Below are 23,014 nucleotides of genomic sequence, written 5' to 3'. Positions count from 1 at the left end.
AGAGGAGACGTTTTGCCTTCTGCAGCAGAGTTGGTTATCTGAACTGTGATAAGCAGAGTGCGAGAGGGGATGGAAATGAGATCCTTGTCCATATCTAATGCGGAAGGAACTGCAGTTATTTCCTCTTCTCACAGCTGAGGAGATTCTCTGCCATGATAGAGCACATTCATTGATCGCTGGTGTAAAGGAGAGGCTGAAGATGGTGTGTTCCCAGCGTTCAGGGTGACTCAGATACTCGCTTCCCATCTGGGTGGGATTGGAGAGCAACTCGGAGTGCCTTTGTGTAGCAGCCTCTAAACTGTGGAACTCTGGTTTTGTCCCACAGCTCCAGATGGCTGCTGCAGAAAGGAGCTGGTGTCTCATGTTATCATCTGGTTTGGGAGAAGGGTGAGGATCTGGGCATGCATAGATCCATGTGTCAGGAAAGGCACAAACCAGAAGGGCAAGATTGGAACTCTGCCGTTCTTGTGGTGGCCTGACACCTGGGTGTTGAGGTTCAGCAGCACATGAAATGAAGGAGTGGGTATGTCCCCTGGGTGATCTCTGAGGAAGGTGCCTCCTTTCTGTCATATGAGCAGCTGTGTTAGAGAGACCTGGACAGCCTTGGTGCAGTTCCATCCCCTCAGCTTATGGACATCTGTGAGCACATGCACTGCCACAGTACTTGTAGTCTTTCCTTTCAGTAGAAGTGTGCAGCTGCCAAGCTACCTGTTATTTTTAAGTAGGTAGCCTCAGCAACTGTTGAAGGCTGAAGCTTTCTTTTCTTGTTTTTTAGATTCTTCAGGCTCCTGATCTGCATATCTGATCTTTGAGCAGGCTGAAAAAAGAGACAACTGCTTTCCCTTTCCAGGTTTGTCCTGTGCCTAGACAGTGAAACATGTAGGGGCTTGTGGCGCCGACATTCAACGTGAAGGAATACATCCATGTGAAGGTTTGAAGTGTCCTTGCTTTTGAAAATGAGTCAGGTCAGCTGTTATGACCCCGAGCAGTGAGCATAGTATGATAGGGAGAAGGCAACGAGATGAAAACCAGCTTTCCTGGAAGATCTTACAAGGCAGGACCTTTTTGTTTTCAGTGCAGAGGAATGGTTTATGTTGCTGGCAGGTAGTACTGGGCTGTGCCTCTGTCGTTGGCATGGAAAGGTCTAAACCCGTTGCTTCAAGGGAGGTTTTTTGTGTTGTGAAGGAGTAAGAGAACAAAGGTTTGCAGCAAACTGAGTCGTCAGTGGAAGGGGTACATCATTTATCCTAACAGCAAGAACCTTGCAGGAGTCGTGGATCCCTGTGCAGGCCTCCATGGAACTGGCTTGGCAGTGTGAGCTGTCTTCTCCAAGAGCTGTAAGACCTCCATGGTGCCTTCAAACGTCCTTGAGCTGGCACAAGGGTGAACTCCAGCCTGTGGTTGGGTGTCCGTGGGGCTGGGCTGTGAGAGGAGTTCATGCAGATACTGAGCAGGGGCTGCAGCCTGTCGCTCTTGCAGAAGGTGTGCACTTACATACCTGTCTGGGGATGATGGTAAAAACCATCAAATAAGGACTGCTTCATCACACAGGTCGTCTCCTCTGAGATCAGACTGGCAGGTTCCAGGCCTCTCCAGCTCCCCCACAGGTCCGTACCCAGAGATGCCTGTTGGTGCCTGGGGCCAAGCACAGCAAGCCTGCCTCTCAGAGCAACAAGGGCACCAGCAGTGTTTCTTGCCTCTGTGAGCTGAGGTTTGTATTCCTCAGGCATTTTCTCACCACCAGATTTGACTAGCACTAGGTGCCACCTCAAACACACACCCAGAGCCCGAAAATGAGCTCTGTTGGAAACTGCACTGCAATGTGGCTGCCATTTCCACGTGGAATACAACTAGTGCTCATTCTCCTGAGCTTCTGCTGATTCTGTTGCTGTGTGATTTGCTGTGCTCTGCTGGCTTGCCAGCTTGCCCACCTTCATGAGAGAGAGGGGCCGTACCTGGAGGCCTGGCACAGGGCTGCCACCACAGACAAGGGCAGGGCTGTGGTGGCTCACAATGGAGCACACTAATGAGGAATCTTGTGTCGTGATGACACCATTAAAGTGGAATGGGTTGGAAAAATCAATCAGATTCCTTCTCTGATTACTGTGTAACTCAATTACTGCAGTCCCTCTGGGGCCCAAGGCAACCATGGGCTCACAGGAGGCGCCAAAGAAAGACCTCTGAATTGGAGCTGTTGTGGACAAAGGCAAGATCCTGCTGCTGTGCCTTCCAGAAAGAGGGCTTATATCATGAATAATAAATGAGGCTGGGGAAATGAACTTGTGACACTGGAGTTTAGGGTGGTAAGACCTTCTGTAGCTTAGCTGAGGAAGGAGCTTGTATGACAGAAGTTCTTGATAAGGGCATCAAATGACACCCATTGTCTTCCACATTCCTTGGCCCCAGGTGCATGTATTCTGGCCACTGCTTTGGAGTAAGTGCTGGTCTTGAGGATCTGCACTGATCTCCCACAGTAATTTCCAAGCTTTGGCAGTATCTGGAGATCAGACATTAAACCCACACAGCTCTGATCCATGTCTCGCTTTGGTATCACATCGGTTGCCATGCGGCTTAGCAGCTGATAATTCACCGCGCTTGTGTTTCACGTTAACGCCGTCTATCACTCGGAAGCAGAACATGCACTCCAGCAAGTGTTTGTCTTAATGCTGGGGATTGTGAGATAGCTGACCTTGAGCTGATGCTTTCTGGTCTAGGGGTGCTTTTCTGGCAGGGTGGGAGCCTGCTGAGCCAGGAAGGGCTTTGTCCTCGCTGTGACATCTGACTGCAGCCTCCTGCAGTTCACAGGCAGTTCCAAATGGGCCTTCATTTATCTGTGAACCTGGGGGGCTGTGGTGGTAGATTCCAAGGAGTTTGATCCCAGAAGTCCACACAGGTATTTTCTTTTCCTTTAAGAGGGAGCAATTTTCAGCGTGGCTTGTTGTTGTTGTTTGGTGGGGTTTCCCCCTCTTCTCCCTTTCTCCAGTATAAACCTTTCTGGGCTTTGTGGTTTGGGTCTGGGTGCTTTCTGAGGAGCTCTCCCACCTTTGAATATAAATTTTGGTTGCTCCATTTGTTTTCTCTTCTTTCCATTTGTACCTCAACCAGCTGATGTGGACCCCAAAGAGCTACAGGCACACTGTGCCAGCTGGCGTGCCCCGTGGCTGTGAAGCCTTGTTAAAGAGATGGGAGCTGACAGATTCTTGAGCAGCAATCTGATACAGGCCTTTTCTCTTTTTTTCATTTGGTTTTTTTGAGCTCACCCATATAACAAATGGGAGCTTGTTTGGAAGCTTCGTTAGAGGCTTGAATGGACTCATTGTTACCAAAACACTACCGTGATTCAGAAGTGCCCGGCAAAGGGGGTTCCTCTCCCTCTTGCCCTTCAGCTGGGCACTGCAGGTGTGGCAGCCTAGCTTCAGCTCTGGTTTCATCCTTATTCTGCAGAATCATCCAGTTCTTTTGCCATTTTCCTTCTCAAACTGATAACCAAGAAAGCTGAAGCTACAGCTCTTTGCAAAGCAGAGACTCAGTTCAACTAACACTAGAAACGAAGTTGGAGAGGTGAGTGAGCACAGGTGTAGCCAGGCGGATGTTTTGGGGTAAAGAGTTGTAAGAGTAGTACAGTACTTTGCCAGGCTTCTGTGCAGATCAGCATACTCTGGTTTCTTCCTGTGATGTTTAGATTACAAATTCTGCCCCAGCAACACTTGCTTGGAAGTTTCTGCACACAGTGCATGGGCTCCTGAGCTCAGAAATCCCTCTGTACGTTATATTCTCCTGCAAAAACAACTTGTTGTCTGATACATGTTCAGACAGTGAATCCTTGAAGCCTAGTTATTCTGTTTTATCCAATGGCATTAAAAAGCAGAAGGATGTCAGCTATTTGGGAAGACACCCACTTGCAATTCTCAGTCTTCTCAATGAAAACCAAGTGCACAGGAGTCTGAGTGGGGTGTTTGGCATGGATTGTTGCACAGGAGTAGGATGAAGACTACATCTCACCACAGCTGAGATGTGTGGAGCTGTGTCTGATGGGGAATTCACCCCATAAAAAAGACACAGCATTTGTTATATGAGTTTTTCTAACCTCCCTCTGCCCTGCTGAGCTCTGCCTCCGCCAGCTCTTCCCTTTTTGCAGTTCAGTGTGATTGGGGAGCTCCAGTATCAAGTACGAGGGTAGTAACATCAGGGCCTTCCTTGCACAGTCAGGGGGACAAGAAAGACTCATTGTGAAGGGGGAAAAGGTGATTTTCCTGGTTGCTTTTGAAAGGTGGCACATGTTTTTGGGTGCTGTGCTCATATACTGTCAGGATCTTGAACTGGAGTCTCAAGCCATGTCCTGCACTCAGTCCAGAGTCACACGTTCAGAATCAGTTGTTGCTGGAGTAACAAAGACAGGAAAACCCATCCCAACTCTGGCTTTTACATCTTCCCATGGGAACTTCTCCCTTTCTCTCCATTGTCTTTTTTCCAATAAAAAGATAACAGTATGTCAAGGCAAAGCTGGAAGATGATGGGTTGTCTGTGTTGAGGAACATAGGGCTTCTTGTCGCTGACTGGGCTGGGTTTGTTGCACGGGGCCATTGGGGAATGGAGACTCAGCCCGTTTGCAGGCTGGGGAACAGGGGTTTATTTTGTTAGTTTTTGATTCCTCCTCTGCCTTGCAGTGTGACCTTCAATAAGATTTGCTGGGTCTGTTTCTCCAGTGGAAATGTATGTGTGTAACACGCTTCATGTCTACAGTCTGTTCTGAAGACCTCATTGGGGCCAAGGATTCATTGTGCACGACACAAGCCAGTCCCTGCTCTGCTGAGCTGCTGGTGTAGAAATTACTTGAGATAGCATTTAATGATCACTATAAGGCTTGTGTAAAGAGTGCTGTGACACTTCCTGCTGTCACAAACTTTGCAATGTTATGTCTCTCTATCTGGGGTGGGTTTTTGTGTCTGTTTCAGTAGTTTGGAAAACAGCCTGGTGAGGAGTCTTTACAGTGGGACTTTTGGCCTCATCCATGAACTGATATTTTCCCTGACTCAGAAGGATTTTTTTCTGTTTAGTAATGCACATGACAAAATAAGCATCTGTCTCACTGAGGAGGGGTTTTGTTCCTTCCTGGTGGAGCTGATTGTTAAAACCCTGCCGTTACCATCTAAAAACCTCTTGTCTGTCTTAACCTCATGGGCAAGCCAGTCTTCTTATAGTCTTTGTGTTATCAGAATGCCAGCAACAAAAAGGCTCAGAAGTGGGAGGCATGGAGAAAAGATGGAGAAATGTTGTGGTAGTACTTGTTATTGTTGCTCTTGTGCCTCCTGGTGTTGTGAGCTGGTCGGAGGGATTGTGTGTGGTGGAGCACGTGTCTGCAGGAGTTGGGGTGTGAGTAAAAAGGAGAGAGGAGTGAGTGAGAAGGGGGCTGAGAGAAAAGAAGAGGGGATTTTAGCTCAAATGGGGCATGAGTAACATGGTAAGCAACACCTGGCATTCAGGGTGTCCTTGCATTGTGCTCCCCAAAAATGTGCCTGTACCCCAAGGAATGCACACTCTGGTGGTGTGGCTGCAGGTAAGTCACGCTCCTGGTAAGGGAGAGAAAACCACGCAGTGATTTGATGTTATTTTTAAACCAAGAAGCAGCTGAGTTACTTTCCCTGGTGTTTATGTTTTAGATGGCGTGGTGTTTGTTGGCTCTGCTGAGCATTTTATTCTGGAAAAATAACAACATATGGTAAAACAAGTCTGTTGTCGTAAACACAAAGCAGGAGGTGAGAGAGCTTCTTCACAAGCTGCTTTCACGTATTTGAGACCGACCCAAATGTGCATTGTGCCGGTGGTGACTTAAAACTGGCTCTGTGCTCTCCAGGGCCATCTGAGGGAGGGCGAGGAAGGCTGCAGGAGGTGTTTTGTCTCCTCCTGCCACAGAATGAGCTGGCAGCAGTCAGGTGTGCAGTGGGTGGGCAGGCTGTGCCCCTGGCTCTGCGGTGCAGCTCCAGAGCCGTGTTGTGAGAGCCCTGGCAGAACACGAGTTCCCAGGACACGTGGGGCGGCCCATGGAGAGTGGTGGGAAATCGGGAGCTGAGAGCTGTTGGGAATTGAAGGCATCCTGCTGGAATGCTCTGAGGACTTAGGGAGTCACTGGCAAGGACTTGCACATCTGAGTATGTCTTCAGCATGAGAACAGGATAAGACAGAGACTTCAAGGGCTCCCTCCTCCTCCTTTTCATTTCAGATTACAGGCTAGAGTAAAAGGGGCTCATGTTTTCTGTCATAAAGAGGAGCTGAGGAAGGCCAGGTACTGCATCTGTGTTTGCTGTAGCATGAGAGACTCAGACCCAAGGCAAATGCTGAGTCCTTGTACACCGCCAGGACCTTTCTTCCCCAGGCTGTGAAGGTGCCAAGCTCACGCACAAACGCTGCCCGTTGCTTCTCAGGGAGCAGGTCTGCCTGCTGCCAGGCCAGTGGTGCTGCCCACCAGGCACCTGCTGGTCCTGCCATCTCACCTCCAGCCTGTTGAATACCGTGAGCTCACGCTGAGAACTGACTTGTTCTTTTTAAATTGCAGGGTGCAAAGAGACGGTGCCATCATGTGAGTGTGCAGCAGCTCCGTGCGAGCCAGGACGCCTGGGAGGGCTGAGCTGGAGCTGCCTGTGCACAGGATGACAGACTGATCGGCTGTTGGAGCCTCGGGAAGCCCTGCTCCTCCAAAAGACTTTCCTGAGTGAGAGGGGAGGAACAGGAGGAAGCGCACAGCAGAGCGATGGGAATTGAGGGCCATGGTTACCTGAGATAAATGGCAGATCCCTGGGAGTCTGGCCTTGTAGCTGTTTGCTTTAGCTTTGCCTCTCTCTGCAGCTGCTCTTTCCTTTTCGTGAGCCACCTCTGGGTCCTGCCAGGGTGGCACTGGAGGTGGCAGGAGCGCCGTGGGTGCGGGGCGTGAGGAGGGGGTGGGCAGCCCGCCTCACCATGATTCAGCTGTGGAAAGTGGTGCGGCACGTGCGACAGCTGGAGCTCCACAGGTTGATCCTGCTGCTCATCGCCTTCAGCCTCATCTCCATGGGCATCCTGGCTTACTACGTCACCAACAGCCCCAAAATCAAGGAGCCGCCGCCGCTGCCGTTCAGCGACTGCAGCAGCCAGCACCGCGTCCTGGTCCCGCCGCAAGCCAGCTGGAGGCTCACCAAGTCCGTGGACACCTCGCGCACCGACCCCGTGGTGCTCGTCTTCGTGGAGAGCATTTACTCCCAGCTGGGGCAGGAAATAGTGGCCATCCTGGAATCCAGCCGCTTCAAATACAGGACAGAGATCGCCCCTGGCAAAGGGGATATGCCCACGCTGACAGACAAAGACAGGGGCCGCTACGCCCTTATCATCTATGAGAACATCCTCAAATATGTGAACCTGGACGCTTGGAACCGGGAGCTGCTGGACAAATACTGTGTGGAGTACGGGGTGGGCATTATAGGCTTCTTCAAAGCCAACGAGAACAGCCTGCTCAGTGCTCAGCTCAAGGGCTTTCCCCTTTTCCTACATTCCAACCTGGGGCTGCGGGACTACCACATCAACCCCAGCGCTCCCCTGCTCTACGTCACGCGGGCTAACGAGGTGGAGCAGGGTCCCCTGCCAGGGGACGACTGGACCGTGTTCCAGTCAAACCACAGCACCTACGAGCCGGTGCTGTTGGCCAGCACCAAGTCCTCGGAGTCCATTCCTCACCTGACCACGCACAAAGCCCTGCACGCCACGGTGGTGCAGGACCTGGGGCTGCACGATGGCATCCAGAGGGTTCTCTTCGGCAATAACCTCAACTTCTGGCTGCACAAGCTCATCTTCGTGGACGCCATCGCCTACCTGACTGGGAAGCGCCTCTGCCTCACGCTCGACCGCTACGTCCTCGTTGACATCGATGATATCTTTGTGGGGAAGGAGGGCACTCGCATGAAAGTGTCTGACGTAGAGGTAAGAGTAACTGCAGACCCCAGCCGAGTTCCTCGTGATTGCCTTTGGTTTGAGGGAAAGGCTTGGTTGCTTTGATCCTTCTCATCTTAAACAGAGGAGTTTGAGATGTGTGTGATGCTCTCGGCAGGTTTAAAGGGGGCACTTTTCATTCTGTAGCTCTGAATCCAAGAGGAGGGTGCCTGTGGTGGCCTGTCCTGTCTCCTCTTCAGCACAGGGAACACGTGCAGGTTTCCTCTCCCAGCCTATTTGTAGCTGTGTACTCTGCCTTTCAAAAGGAAAAGGCAAGTTGTGTTGGAATAGCCTGGAAAAATTGTATTTATTAACATTTATTAGTTACATGGTACTGTATAAACCGTACATGTGGGCCAGTCCACTGCTAACAGTCTTATGTTTTAGCCACCTGGCTCCTCAGGACATAACCAAGGTCACTGCTTTGTCACTCTGCTCCTCACGTGCTCTCCCAGCAACCTCCATCTCTGGGCAGGGAATAGCCAAAAATTCACCAGGGAAAGGTGCTCAGTCCCAACCAGCAGAGATTCTCACCTCTGTAGCATTTGTGCATCACAACACAGGAGATAGGTGGCCAAAGCTCTTGGAAACAAAGGCTGAACCCAAATCCAGACAAGATAATTCCAAAAGATGCTTCGTTTCGGTTTTAAGGGGGCGAAATGGAGGAATCATCTGTGATCAGGCAGCAGAGAATCTCAGGCAAAGCAGATAAAGCCCAGATTTATCCATTTAAAGAGGCTCTCTGGCTGCAGAGCCACGAGAGGTTAATGAATTTGTATGTTTTAAAAGCAAGAACTACCCCCACGGATTTGCTGATGGAGGGAGAGGAGGGGGGAGCAGCTGCCGCTTGCTTTGGCCTTTTACAGGGAGGCTGTGTTTCAGGGCTGTTATCTCCACACACAGCTCCTTATCTTAAGGCTTAGATTACAGCGGTCAGGGCAGCGGTTTGAAGATTGGATGTGTTATGTGAAGGCAGAAAACCGTCCCAGGGAGCGCGTTTGCCACACGCAGGGCTGCGCTCAGGGAGCCTCCCAGGCGGAACCCCTGCGAAAGGATCGTTTGATCAAATGCCTGCCCGTGGTAGGTGTCCTACCCGAGAGGAGGATGCTTAGAGGAGACCTGGATAGCTTTCCTCTTTTACAAGGAAGAAAGGAGTCGTGCTTGCTTCTCCTTCAGAGATGATAACCCTGAGTCCCCGCTTCTCCTGGAGGGCTGCAGCGGGAGCTCCGATTGAAGTGAAACAGCTGGGAGCTGCACAAAGAGAACGTGGGGTGGGGTTTTTTTTTCCCCTTTCCCAGAGATTTGAGCTGCTCATAATTAACAAACCCAAATCTCAGAGAATCCCTTCTGTTCTCAATAATTCCACGTTCAGCCTCGTCTAAAATAAGCCTTGGAATTTACCAAACCTCCGTGGAATCGGCCAACGAAGATGAGCCGTTCCTAATGCAAACGGATCTGGCTTCTGTCATCCTTCCTGGTTGTCTTTAGGTACGAGGAAAGAAGATTAAGTAGATGAGTTTTTGCCTCTCTTGCTGGTAATCTCTACAAGGGCACAAATAGTGAGCAGTCGTTGCTAGCAAGCCTAAGCGGAAATCAAGGAGAGTCGTTTCATTTTGGGTTACAAGTGGTGAGGGTGGGAGAGAGAATCTGGTGAGGGTGGCTGCCAGCCAGCTCTTGCCTTTCCAAATTGCAGGAGGTGGTCTTACCTGAAATGGAAATACTCATCAGTGTCCAACTGCCTGATTCTGACGTTGCAGGGAGGCAGAAATCCCAGTGCCATGAATGCCACGGATGCTTTCTCCTCTGCTGGCGCGCTTTGGGCTGTGCCAGCGAGGCAGCTGCAGGCAATCCTCTGTTCCCTGGGAACAAGGTGTTTCTGCAGCGGGAGGATTTGAGAAGAGGCTGTCAAAGCACTCTGCCTTCTTCCTCCATTTTTCATCACCTGTTCCTCTTCATCTGTCCATGCCCTGTTTTCCCAGGCTCACCGTGTCCGCTCTTCCCAGCACCTGGCTCTCGCCCTTATTCCCACCTTTTCTTTTGCCTCTGTCTTTTTGAGGGACCTGAGATAAGGTTTGGGTGAAACAGCTAAAGTCTCTGCAAACATTCTTGGAAGTCAAACATTTCACAGCTAAAAAAAGCAGAGCAGTGTGAAGGTTCAGCCCTGTGTGACTGTGATGCCAAGGACACCCTGTCTTATGGGGAGAGGATCAGGCCCTAAAGAAGCAAGATGAAGAGGGTACATTGAGCCTGCTGTGGCTTCCTCTGACTTCTTCCTTGTCCCTAGGATTTGAACCTCATGGAGAGAGTTTTTGTCTTTCACTGGGTGGCACAAAGAGCTTGTAGTGACTGTTGAGCAGATCTTTGCAGAGCCATCAGTGAGATTGTAGAGATTCTTTTACCCAGCTGCCACAAAAGGCATCACTTTAAACATTTTCCCCCCTCACATTGACTTGGAAGTAAACATTAACACACGAGAGTGTAAAAAAGCCTTTCTTGAAGTGATGGGTGTGGAAGATCAGAATGAAGCTTTGACCTTTTTTTGCATTGTGCCCAGAAGTGTGCATGGGAATGTAGGTGTCTGTCAGTCTGGCCTGCAGGGAGGCTGCCCCCAGTAAGCACTGAAGGCCTGCAGCAATGCAGGTCATGAGTTACAGAGCGTGCTGTGACAGCCTGTGACAAGCATGAAGCAGGTCTGGCCTTGATGTGGCGTCTGAGTTCCGCCAGCCCCGTCGGTTCCTTCCTGGGGTGAGCTTCCAGCAAGGAGCTGAGCTGGGCAAGGGGCCTTTGTGGCTTTGGGCTGCATCTGAGAAGCGTTTTTGGAATGGAAGACAGCAAGGATAGAACAGAAATACTTGGAGGGGTGGTTTTCTAGGGAAGGCAAGTTTTGCTTTCGAGAGGTGAGGGAGAGCTAAAAGGCTGTAGCCCTCTGTCCTGTACCACAGGAGCAACGAGGCTTTCAGATATGCACATGAAGATCTGTCTGCGTCTGGCTCACTGCATGAATAGCCTGCTCCACACTTCTCAGCTGCCTTTTGTTTAAGACTCTCAGAGCAGGTTATGGCTAGAGCTGAAACGCCACTTGAGTCACCTGTAAAATATTGTCAATGCTGTCACGCTTGTCCTGCTTTAGAAAAGAGAAACAGGGTGCAGAGGTGTCAGGGTGAAGTGCCATCGTCTCTGCCTGTATTGTTTGGCCTCCCTACAGCTCAGCAGTGTGCTAGGGAGACAGGAATGCTCCAGCAAAGGCACCTTAGCCTTTTTTATCCTGTGCAGGGGGAAGACATTTCTTCACACCTTTGCTGTGCCACCTCAGGGATGTGGTGGGGAAAAGGAGCCAGCAGCAGCAGAGGGATGGCGCAGGGTTAGCTGCAGACCCACCAGGAAAGCAGGACTCCTTAGGGCTCCATCACCTCCGAATTCCTGGGGCCTCCACGGTTCCTCCCAGGTCCCCCCCTCAGACACAAAAGCTTGCTGCCTGCTGGAGCAGGGCTTTTTGGGCTCTGCCATCAGGCAGATGTGTCGTCATGGTAACCCCAGGCAGGCTTTAAATCTCCCTGTGTGCAGAGGAATGCTAAGCCTCTTAACCACTGTCTTTCCTCCCTCCAGCTTCCTGCCCAGGCTTGAGGAGCTGCATGTGCCTTTCGGGGCAGCAGAGACACTTAGAAGCTTAGGACAGCTCTGGGGACACAAAAAGGAGGTGGCCCTTTGCTAAGACACTGGGCAGTGTGTTCAAGGTGCTGCTCTCAGCTTGGATGGGGTATTGTCCTCCAGCTGGACAGGCAGATCCTCTATGGAGAGACACACGAGCCTCAGTCTGTGCTGTCTGGTGTGTGGGATGAGTTCCTGTGTCCTACAGGGTTCCAGGAGGGGAACTTGCCCTCCCATTGCCTATCCTGGATCTTGTGCAGCAAAGGAGGCTTCAGGCACCTGTTAAAAGCAGTGCCTGTGTTGGGGGTAGGTTCTGGAAGCATCATGTGCCATACCTTTCCCAAAGTACTGCTCTGGAGTGAGGGCTGGGGGAAGGATGTGGTAGAGCCATTTGTCCCGGGCTGCATTTCATACCACTGCTGTGTGCATGTGAGGAGGAGGAGCTGGCAATGAAGTGCCTTTCCAGGGAAAAGTCTGAGAGCTTGCTTACCTCAGACAGAGCACTGAGGGTGTCTGCAGCACTGCAGGGATAATCTGTCTGGTCTTCCCAGCTTGCCCTGTGTGACAGGTGATGGGCTGCCTGCCTTGGGAACAGAACTGCTCTGCTTTGCTCCAGGGTGCATTTCCAGTAGAGGAGTGGCTGAAGTAAATCACAGAAGTCCTTGTTTTTAAACTGGATGTGCTGCTCAGTGGATGGTCAGCCCCGTTGTGAGGGAGCAGTGACAGCAGTGATCTGTCAGGAGAACCACCAGTGTGGAGGCTGGTCCCTGCACTGAACGAGAGCCTGCACTTGGGAATGCAGTCCCAGCACCTGAGAGGGCCCTGGGAAAGCAGCCCAGCTATTAAAACCTAAATAACTGCCTGGGCAAGGACCAGCAACCTGCCAGCAACCCTCGTGCCACGTGCCTGTCTGAGAGCCTGTCCCCCAGGGAGCTGTACCAGTGACACACAGGCAGCAGCAGAGCATGCATCTCAGGCTTCTCTCTTTCTACTGCTGTCCAGCAGCAGAAATTTGACTGGAATTAGTTTGTGTCTTACTTATTTGTGGCATACTGAGCCTCTGGGTTTTGTTTTTTTCTGTCAAGGCTGTCTGCTGTCTTACTCTGTACGCTGCTGGACCTTGGGGTTTGTGGCACAAGGCTCCTTCTCTTTGGCTGTAGCGACTTGAGCATTTAAAGCAGGCACAAGCAGGCATGAGAGAACCTGGAGGAGATGTGATGACTGTGAATGTCAGCTCCCCCAAGTTTCCTTCCCAGAATCCAGGAAAGTTTGCTGCTACAAAAGCATTTGGGCACTTTCAAAGGACACAGAGGCAGGGATCCCTCCCTGCTGTGGCAGGACTCCTTGCTCTAGTAGTTCTGTCAATCCAGCTTTCCTCTCTTAGCTAAAAGCCCCCTAACTAAAGTTACTGTTCATGATATTACCTACTTCCTTCAGCTGTGTACTACATGCTGCCCCATCCTCCTTTGCATTAGCACATAGGCTCAGAACAAGGGCAGAGGTGCAGTAGCAAAGTCCCAGCCAGCGTGGGAGGGGAAGGGAGCATTTGAGGTTGAACCTGGAAAGAGGAAGGGATGTGTCTGCTGCTTGCAAGTGAGGTTTGTTTTCCCTTTGCCTTAGCACAGACACTGTGTGTCCTTCTCACTGGAGAGCATCATCTGACTGTGGTTTTGAGGTGGCATCACTCAGTACAGCAGGACTACTGCAAGTAAAGGCTCTGTATGTGGAGCACTTGGCTGCTGTGCTTCACCCCACAGGCCTGTGGTGCCTCTTCAGACTGAGCTGTGCAGCAGCAGAGCACAGAGAAGCGTTCCAGAGCAGCTCAATGTGAACATTGCTTTTTCCTTTCATTCCAACAGGCTTTGCTGAGCACCCAGAATAAGCTGAGAACTTTAGTCCCAAATTTCACCTTCAATCTGGGCTTTTCAGGGAAATTCTACCACACAGGTAAGCTCCCAGCACCTGCACACAGCCCGCACGTCTGTGTGTGAGTGTGTGTAAGCCATCAGAGAGCATGGTTCCCTGGTGAAACCACCCAGCAGTGCAGGGATTAGCCAGCTGCTTTCAAACACTGAGCCCCTCTTCTGCCTTTTGTCTCTACGTTTCCTGTTCTGCTCCCTGCAGGTACAGATGAGGAAGATGAAGGGGATGACATGCTGCTCAAACACAGGAAGGAGTTCTGGTGGTTCCCTCACATGTGGAGTCACATGCAGCCTCATCTTTTCCACAATGTCACTGTGCTGGCAGAGCAGATGAAGCTCAACAAACAGTTTGCTGTGGTAAGGGGAAGTTTGTTTGCTTTACAGTACCAACCCTTAAACACCCCTCTGCTGGAGGAGCCATTTGGGCCCCACTGAACCCAAATATGAGCCTGGTAACTCAGCTGCATTTCAGAGATAGGCAGTTCTGAAAGTTGTTCCTGCTGCCTTCAGGCAAGGAACACCATTCCTGGGCCTGGCCTGGAGTGGGAAGTGTTTCCCAGCACCTGCACGGCCCCAGGCAGCTCTGCTAAGTCCCAGGGTGCAAATCCCATGGCTCTTGTTTGCTGAGGTGTGAACTTGTAGCATTACCATCCCAATCCAATTAATTTACAGGCTCTGGCAGTCAGAAAGCATTTGCTTTTCCACCCTAATTCACTGTGGCTTTGTAAGGAAGTCACCTGGTGGTGTTATGAAATGCTCTGTGTGCTAATGGCCCTACTTTTGGCCTCCCCAGGCAATGCTCCAGGAAGTTACTTATCTAGGAAGTCCAGGGGAGATTCCCTGGGTTTTGGCAGGGCAGGGGCAAGCCCTGAGCATCCCACATCGCTGGTTGGTGCTTAGAGCCCAGACTTGAGTGTCTGCTTTAACTTCTGCGAAGGTCGTTGCTTCGTCTGGGGGCTCTGTTTTTATTGCACACCACCAGGGCTGAGCTGTCATCCTTCATACTGTGAACAGAACCACACAGTGGAATTAAACCCCACGAAGTTCAGATCTTTCCTGTCATTTTACTATAGCTCCAGGCCCCTTATCTTCCCCATCAGCAGTCCCTGGCTGCATGTCTGCTTTTCTCTGAATTGCTAAAGAGAAGGCACATCCCACTTGTCATCTTTCACAGAATCCTAAGAAAACGTTTTCTTCCCTAGTGACTCACAGCCAGGCGTTGTGGGAGTGAGATGTGTCACTTTACAGCGATGATTAGTCTGTAGTAACCAAGGGGCTTCACCTGAGGCTTGTGAATGACTCTGGTTTGTCACTCCTCCGAGCTAAAAGACCCTTCTTGCAGCAGCTGGTACCTGTGCTGAGCACCCTTGTTGGTGAGGAGTGATTCCATATTTCCATGGATGCACAGAACAGGAAGCACAAGCAGCATTTCAGGTTTCCCAGTGCAGAGGGTTCTCACGTTGCTCTGGCACTTTGCTTCACCTTGGAGTCCCTTGCCAAGTGTGGTCTTTATTAAGGGTGTTAATGAAATGCTGAGTGACCAAGCTGCGTGTTCTGCTTCCAGGAGCACGGGATTCCCACAGACCTGGGCTATGCCGTTGCCCCCCACCACTCTGGGGTTTACCCTGTGCACACACAGCTCTATGAGGCCTGGAAGGCCGTTTGGAACATCCAAGTGACGAGCACAGAGGAGTACCCCCACCTGCGGCCCGCGCGGTACCGCCGCGGCTTCATCCACAGCGGCATCATGGTGAGCACAGCCCCCTCTCTCACACACAGTCACACAGTGCTGGGGCTTGGGAGGGACCTTTGGAGATCATCCAGTCCAACCCCCCTGATAAAGCTGGTTCACCTAGATCAGGTCGCACAGGAGCGTGTGCAGGCGGCTCTTTTCCCTTCCTGGGGACCTGCGGCACAGCCTGTCATCACCAGCCGTTCTAAGACCATGAAGCCAAGCAAACCTTGGGCTAAAGGCAGCTCCTGTGCTTGTCAGCACACTTCAGAAGTCAGTTCTGAACAGAGAGCAAACCCAGGCCCAGCAAAGCCAAACTGAGATCACACCGACCTGTTTTGCACTCTGCAGAGGAACACCAGCAGAGTCCTCTGACCCCTGTCACGTCTCCCTTCCTCTTTGTATTGATCCACAGAGTGCTGCTTGGACACGTTTGTGTGGAGGTTCTGATGCCTCTTGCCTAACTCTGCTTTTCTCTGGTGTTGCCAGGTTCTGCCCAGACAGACCTGTGGGCTTTTTACTCACACCATCTTCTACAACGAGTATCCCGGCGGCTCGAAGGAGTTGGACAAGAGCATCCGTGGTGGTGAACTCTTCCTGACGGTGCTCCTGAACCCAGTAAGCTCATCTCACAGGGGCAGCAGTGCCCAGGGGTCTCAGCATCTGTGCCTGATGTGGGAAAGGGCTGGATCCTGTGGGAGATGGGATGGAACCGCCCGGCACACGTGGACGTCTCCAGGGTGATGCTGAGATGGGCCAGGGAAGCCCTCGCTGGCTGCTGCTGCTTTGCTCTACATGCTGCCAGGGAAGTGTCAGTGTGGAGTGTTGCCACATGCAGCACTCTGCATGTAGAAGCTGCCCAGGGTGACCTGCTGGGCAGGGCTCTGTGGGGACTGGGTGTTACTGGGGCTGCCACAGCCTCCTGACTCACAAGTGAGATGTGCCTTTGCTGCTTCTCCTCCACACACCTCTGCTCTGCCACCTGGCTGATGAGGTTTGTGCAGAGGAATTGCAGCCTCTGGGCTTTCTTTAGGAAGTCTTCTCCCTTTCCCTGTGCATGCCCTTGAAGCCATCTCTGTGTGCTCTCAGTGTGATGTAGCTGTTGCCCCAAGGCATTGTTGGAAGTGGTCATTTGTAGAGAATCTTGAATGGACAGTCAGGAGATGGAGCTCTGTAGCTCTCTGCAACCACAGCTGCCACTCCCCCAGCTTGCTGCTCCTTGGCTGCAGCAGGAGTCATGTTGCTCTTTTTGCTTGTGCAGCAACCTTTCTGAGCTCCCCACCTGAATTTGTTCCCCCCTGAAGCAGATGGGGCACTTGCTGCCCTCCCTTTCTCTCAGCAGACATTGCCCTGCCAGGTTTAGGTGGAGATTGTTTTCCCCCCTCAATGAGATTAATTTGTTGTTGTCTGTTGCTGTTCTGGTGTTTTGTGCCTCTCTGCTCCCAGACATAGACCTGTGATGCTGGAAAGGCCCTCAGGGCATGCCCTGGCAGCATCACACACCCTGTGGTGCTGAAGGTCGGGCTCTGAGCAGCTCTGGCTTGGTGTGTGGTCTGCAAAAGGGAGGAGTCTGTAACAGCCCCAGCTAAAGTGCTGTAGGGCTTCACAGGCTGGGGTGAGGGAGCCAGCTTTCTGCCCCTGCCACCTGAGACAGAATGGTTACCTTTCCACACAAGAGCCATCTCTACCTCCTTAATGAAAGGCTGTAGTAAGGAGAAGCCCATTCTTTGCAGCACATGTGATGGAAAGAAACATCTTTCCCGGGCTTCTCTTCCCATGTGTCAGGTGAATTCCACCTGGTCCCACTTCATAACTTCCAGGTCTTAAAGAATGCCTGCAGAAATAGCCCCAGGAACCCCAGCAGCTGTGGGTTCCTCTGGGAAAGCCACAGAGTGTCCAGGCTGTGATCCAGAGGTCACTGCTGGGCTGGGAGGCTGTGCCAAGGAACTGGTAGCAACACAGTTCCTAGAAGAGGCCATTAAAAGGTGCTGGTAAGCACGTGTGGTGGAGCAGTCAGCTGTGATGCAGAGGGGCTGGGCAGGCTGTGCTCTGGCACGGGATGAGCTGGTTTGTCAGATTTACTCTTGGCTCTTCGTGGTGGCTGTTAAAACTCTTTCAGGCAGCTTCAGATGCGCCCAGTGTTTGCACTTGTGCTTCCTTTTGGCAGTGGAGCATTCCTCTCTCTGTCAGCAGTGGAGTTCTGTGCTCTAAGCTCCTGTGGTGTTTGCACAGTGACTCAGGGCCTTGTGTTGCTGCCCTCGCTGATAGAGCCATCTCAGAGCTGATGGAAGCTGGCCAGCCCACAGCCCCAGCACTGATCCCTAGCAGCCTTGGACCAGCCTCTCCCAATCCTTTCTGGTGCTTCCAGCTCCCTGTGAGCGGCTGCAGCGTGCAGGGGGGAGGCTGAGTGCCTGTGATTAACTTCACAGTGCAAACAGATGATGTTTGATCTTCTGACTAGTGAACAAGGTCTGATGTCAGGGAGGAGAACAGCTGTTGGTGCTCAGCACACAGGCTGGTCCCTTCTCACAAACCCTTCTCCTCACACTGGGCATGCAAGGGCTGTGCCCACAGCTGCCTGTTGCATGCTGCAAGGATGCTCCTGCCCTCCTGCTTGCTGTATTCCAGGCTCTCTGGCAGCTGCCCTCTCATCTTTCCTCCCTGTGAAGGAAAGGGAACCACAGCATGAGAGAAGTGCTATTACCCAGCCAGCCCCTGGGGCCACTGGGTGTGGGTGAGAGGGAGAGATGTAGCTTATGTCAGAAGCAGTGCTCAGAGCTGGTTTGGCAGCAGTGGTGTGAGGAGGCAGAGCATGCTGCCAGGCCCTGTTCAGCACTGCACACGTGTGACAGGACAGAACAGGCTCTGTGCTCAGCTTTGTCCCCTAAACCCCATTGCTTGGGTCTGTTTGCAGGTGACAGCATCACCTGGGTGAGCTGCTTTACTGAGACACAGCTGCTCAGCTGGATCCCATGCAGGCTCTTTTCATTCTGAAGACCTTGAAGGGGCCCCAGGTCCTGTGCAGGGCCAAGCACAGGGGCCCTGTGCTTGCTCTGTGTCCCTGAGACAGCTGCTTCACGCCACAAATCTTCCCTCTGAATGCTTCCCTAGCAAGGCAAAGGGATGAGGCACCCCTTGCTGCAGGAGGAGACTGTGCTGTCACCTGATTGAGCAGTATCCCACACCTTGCCTGTTTTCAGATCAGCATCTTCATGACCCACCTGTCCAACTACGGCAACGACCGCCTGGGGCTGTACACCTTCGAGAGCCTGGTGAAGTTCGTGCAGTGCTGGACCAACCTGCGCCTGCAGACGCTGCCCCCTGTGCAGCTGGCCAAGAAGTACTTTGAGATCTTCCCCCAGGAGAAGAACCCTTTGTGGCAGGTGAGGAGGCAGCTTTCACCACTCCCACTGTGCTGCCAAGAGCTGGAAGCGTGGCAGGACCCGCTGAGCCAGAGCACCGAGGGGCTCATGCAGAAAGCTTCCAGGTTTAACCTCCTGGAGGCTGCAAGTGGCAGAGAGCAAGGAGGAAGGGATGGGGAGCAGGAGCAGGAGCACACAGCCACATGTGAGCTCAGGGACAGGGATGGCTGTCCAAGGGGCTGGGGGCAGCCCCACAGGCATTTGGCTCTTTCAAAGGGCTTGTTTTAGAGCAAAGGAAGGGCCCTGTGTGGTGCTGGAGGAGCTTGCAGGCATGCTAATGTGATTCATCTGAAAGTAATTTCACACTGCAGAGTTCCTGTTCATTAAATAAAAGCAGGCTAATTCCATTTTATCCCAGTGCAGCAGCTCTCTGCTTGGCCACGAGCAGATGAACTGGAGGTGACGGTGCTGTCTGTCTGACACGGGCTCACAGATGCTGAGCTGGGTTATGCTGGGCAAGGCCTGTGGTCACACTCTCAGGGGCACTTGGGCTCCTGTCTCACTTTGGAGCTTTTGAAAGCATTTCCCTGTGGTTTTCCCTAACTCTTGCTGATGCCTGGCAGAGCAGCAGTGTGGCTGGGAAGTGTTCTTCATGTGCTAATAGCATTTTTCCCAGAGGACCAGCCATCCAGCCTTCCCCCCCCTTGCCTTTAGCTCCTGTGGTGATGCTTGATCCCATCCCTTGTGCTGCAGAAGCCCTGTAGCTCCTGTGGTAATGCTTGATCCCATCCCTTGTGCTGCAGAACCCCTGTGATGATAAGAGGCACAAGGACATCTGGTCCAAAGAGAAAACGTGCGATCGACTCCCCAAGTTCCTCATCGTGGGACCTCAGAAAACTGGTAATGGGAGCACTTTGTGTAGGAGAGATTGCAGCCTGCATCTCACCCCTCCCCAGAGCAGAGCTGGAAGGGCTGTGCTGCAGCCCTGCACGGCTGCAGAGCACATTGCAGAGGGTCCCAGCTCTGTTCTGAGCTACATCTGGCAGGTCTGTCAGTACTTACCACCCTGGCCCTTGCCGTGGTCCTGATGTGCAGAGCTGCGTTTTGGCTTTCTCAGAGCAACTGTGACCTTTTGAGTGTGTCACAAACATCAGCTGCCAGCAGGGCCAGAGGCACGTGCTTGGCAGAGGCTGGGAGGAATGTGCTCCCTGGTGCCTCATTGCAACAGATCTCTGCACCCACCACACGCTCCCTGTCAGTGTCAGGGCAGGCAGAGATCCCGGTGACCTCTGTCAGCACCTCTGAGCTGCTGTGGCTGGCAGTGACAGGGCTGTGGACACTGCACTGAGGATGCCTTCTGGGCTGAGGAGAGCACAGCCTCTGCAGCCACAGCCAGGCCTTCAGACCTTGGCTTGCTCCGTAGCACAGCAGCTGCCAACCACACAGAGCAAACGGTGCTGGCCATGGGAGAGCCTGTCCCAGCCCTGCGCCTGGCACCGAGGCTCTGGTGGGCTGTGTGCAGTGGGAGCCCTCCTGTGCCACAGCACAGTAGGAAAACCCTTCTCTGTGGCCTCAAGTTGCCCCAGGGGAGGCTGAGGCTGGAGCTGAGGCAGAACTGTTTCCCTGAGAGAGGTGTCAGCCCTGTGCCAGGCTGCCCAGGGAGCTGGGGCAGTGCCCAGCCCTGGAGGGATCCCAAAGCTGTGGAGCTGAGGTGCTGAGGGCTGTGGGTCAGTGCTGGGCTGGGCAGGGTGAGGGGAGAGGGTGGATTCTGATCTTAAAGGTCTTTTCCAGCCAGAATGATTCTATGATTCAGGGCTGATGGACTGTTCTGCTGGAAGAGCTGAGCAGGGGGGAGGGAAAACAGCTCCAGCTGGGGCAGACCCAGGCACCTCTAGCTGGATTCTCACCCAAGGACACTTGTGGCACCCCTAACCCCTCTCCTGCTCTGCTGCAGTGCCCAGGCCACCTTCTGCTGGGCAGGCAAGAAGTTCTGGCACGTGGCAGTGTGGCTGTGCCACTGGGGCAGGAAGGTGTGGGGAGGGTGGCAGCTGCCACACTGACCCCAAGCGCTCGGTGGCTCACTGTGAGTGAGGGGTGGCTTTGCCACAGGTGCCGGGAGTGGGACAAGGGAAAGACAGGAGTGTGTGTGCCCACCTGGCTCTGCTTTCTGCAGCGTGGGCAAAGCCTTCCTTTCAGCCACACACTGTGTGACCCAGGTCTGTAACTGGTTCCTGTTGCAGGCACCACAGCTGTGCACTTCTTCCTGAGCATGCACCCAGCTGTCACCAGCAACTTCCCAAGCCCAGCCACCTTCGAGGAGATCCAGTTTTTTAATGGTCCCAACTACCACAAAGGAATCGACTGGTAAGAGCCCTGCCACGTGTTCTGCTGTGATAAGGTGCACCAGGCTGTCTTCTCCCGACCCTCTCTGTCCTCCTCAGCCACCTTCAGTGGCTTCTCTGCTTCTGAAGAGCTGTTTTATTGCCCTGCACATGCTGTCCACTTCCCTGCTGCCCCAGCTGTGCAGTCCCAGGGGCAGGACTGACTGCTCAGTGGGAGGCTCAGAGGGATGACTGAGCCTTACAGCCTCTGTTGGATGCACTGCTGTCACGAGGCTGCTTTTCCTTTTGGCATGTAAAACATGCAACAGTGTGCTCATGACAAAGTTCTTCATGACACAAAGCAGGGAGGGGACAAGCTCCCTGCTGCTGTCCTGGGCTGTTTAGGCTTAGAGCCGCCACTGCAGCCCTTGATCTCTACCTGTGACAGTCTGCAGTTAGGATAAAGGCTTTGTGCCTGGCAGGGAAGTTCTGCTGTTGCTGTGGCACCGTGAGGGCACCGTGTTTCCAGGCAGAGAAACGGTAAAGGTGTTTCTTGCTTGAAGCAGTCACCGGGGGGCACTGCAGCCCCTCAGGCCTGGCTCTGGGGCTGGCTGTGTGCCACTGAGACCCCTGCTTGTGCCCTGGCATTCCTTTGCCTGTGAGCTCTGGGAGCCTCTCTGTGAGTGGTGGTTTGGGGAGGCGGTTGGCAGGCGAGTGCAGCTGACGTGAGTCAGGCAGCACAGAGCAGCTGCAGCAGCTGCCAGACAGGCCCAGGAACTGTGCAGGCTTTCATGTGCCTCCCCTGGAAAAGTCATCCAACTGGGCTGGAGTGGGGCATCACGTGCCAGAGGAGAACCTTCATGTTTAGAATGGCATTTGAGTCTGTTGTAGAGCTGAGAAGTCAGCAGAGCCCAGTCTGGCAGTGCTTGGCTGTGCCCCGTTGCCCTCTGCCCTCACGTTACTCGCCTGCCCTGCAGTGCCAGCCCTGCTGATGGGAGCTGCTGCTGCGAGGCAGAGCAGAGCTGCTTCACCCTCTGTCAGCCACAGACCGAGGTACAAAGAGACAAATGATGGGTTTAAACGAGCTGTCAGTGGTAGGGAAGCAAAGGACTCCTCTGACCTTACTCTCGGACAAAACCTGGCTTCAGATAGAGCTTGCAGCTGGCACCCTGCCCTCAGCCTTTTCCTTTTCACCCCAGCAAAATCCTTTCTGGCCCTTGGATCCTCTCCAGCTTCCTGTGCTGAGCCCCCCAGCTCTGCACCCCTCTGCCCACTCTGCTGCCTCGCAGACGAGCACTTGTTGTGTGCCCCCTGCCTGTTGGAGAGGAGGAAGGGCATCACTTTGGCGTTAAGCCACGCTGCTCACCAGTGCCCCATCTGTTTGGCAGGTACATGGAATTCTTCCCCATCCCCTCCAACGCCAGCACAGACTTCATGTTTGAGAAGAGTGCCAATTACTTTGACACAGAGGTGGTACCGAAACGTGGGGCGGCCCTGCTGCCTCGAGCCAAAATCATTACTGTCCTCATCAACCCTGCCGACCGAGCCTATTCCTGGTACCAGGTACCCTCCCTGGGCTGTCTGGGGGGGAACGTGTGCAGGGGAGGTGCTGCAGGGGAGGTGCTGCAGGGGAGGTGCTGCAGGGGGCAGGGGAGGTGCTGCAGGGGGCAGGGGAGGTGCTGCAGGGGAGGTGCTGCAGGGGGCAGGGGAGGTGCTGCAGTGGAGATGTTACAGGGGGCAGGGGAGGTGTTACTGGGGACAGGGGAGGTGCTGCGGGGGGCAGGGGAGGTGTTGCAGGGGAGGTGTTAGAGGGGGCAGGGGAGGTGCTGCAGGGGGCAGGGGAGGTGCTGCAGGGGGCAGGGGAGGTGTTGCAGGGGGCAGTGGCGGTGTTGCAGGTGAGGTGTTGCAGGGGAGGTGCTGCAGCGGGGCAGGAGAGGTGCTGCAGGGGGCAGGGGAGGTGCTGCAGGGGAGGTGTTGCAGGGGACAGGGGAGGTGTTGCAGGGGAGGTGTTACAGGGGTCAGGGGAGGTGTTGCAGTTGAGGTGTGGCAGGGGAGGTGTTGCAGCGGGGCAGG

The 23,014-nt window shown here is 53.3% G+C and overlaps 1 protein-coding gene across 4 annotated transcripts in view; it reads left to right on the top strand.

The window, feature by feature from the left end:
* NDST2 (N-deacetylase and N-sulfotransferase 2) overlaps positions 1-23,014 on the top strand; it is a 117,420-nt gene that overhangs the window by 89,709 nt on the left and 4,697 nt on the right. For all 4 annotated transcript variants that reach the window (XR_009819149.1, XM_062000820.1, XM_062000818.1 and 1 more), the window contains 9 exons: positions 6,554-7,947; positions 13,464-13,551; positions 13,729-13,883; positions 15,091-15,276; positions 15,748-15,876; positions 18,459-18,641; positions 19,424-19,520; positions 20,861-20,984; positions 22,330-22,504. Coding sequence is in view for 3 of the 4 variants with exons in the window: in XM_062000820.1 (XP_061856804.1) it covers positions 6,955-7,947; positions 13,464-13,551; positions 13,729-13,883; positions 15,091-15,276; positions 15,748-15,876; positions 18,459-18,641; positions 19,424-19,520; positions 20,861-20,984; positions 22,330-22,504 (2,130 nt within the window). In the remaining variant the exon portion in view is untranslated. The remainder of the gene's footprint in view (positions 1-6,553; positions 7,948-13,463; positions 13,552-13,728; positions 13,884-15,090; positions 15,277-15,747; positions 15,877-18,458; positions 18,642-19,423; positions 19,521-20,860; positions 20,985-22,329; positions 22,505-23,014) is intronic.

This window comes from Colius striatus, chromosome 8, assembly GCF_028858725.1.
Source record: "Colius striatus isolate bColStr4 chromosome 8, bColStr4.1.hap1, whole genome shotgun sequence".
Classification (NCBI taxonomy): Eukaryota; Metazoa; Chordata; class Aves; order Coliiformes; family Coliidae; genus Colius; species Colius striatus.
The sequence above is the reverse complement of the archived record's forward strand: the minus strand, read 5'-3'. Positions and strand labels throughout refer to the sequence as shown.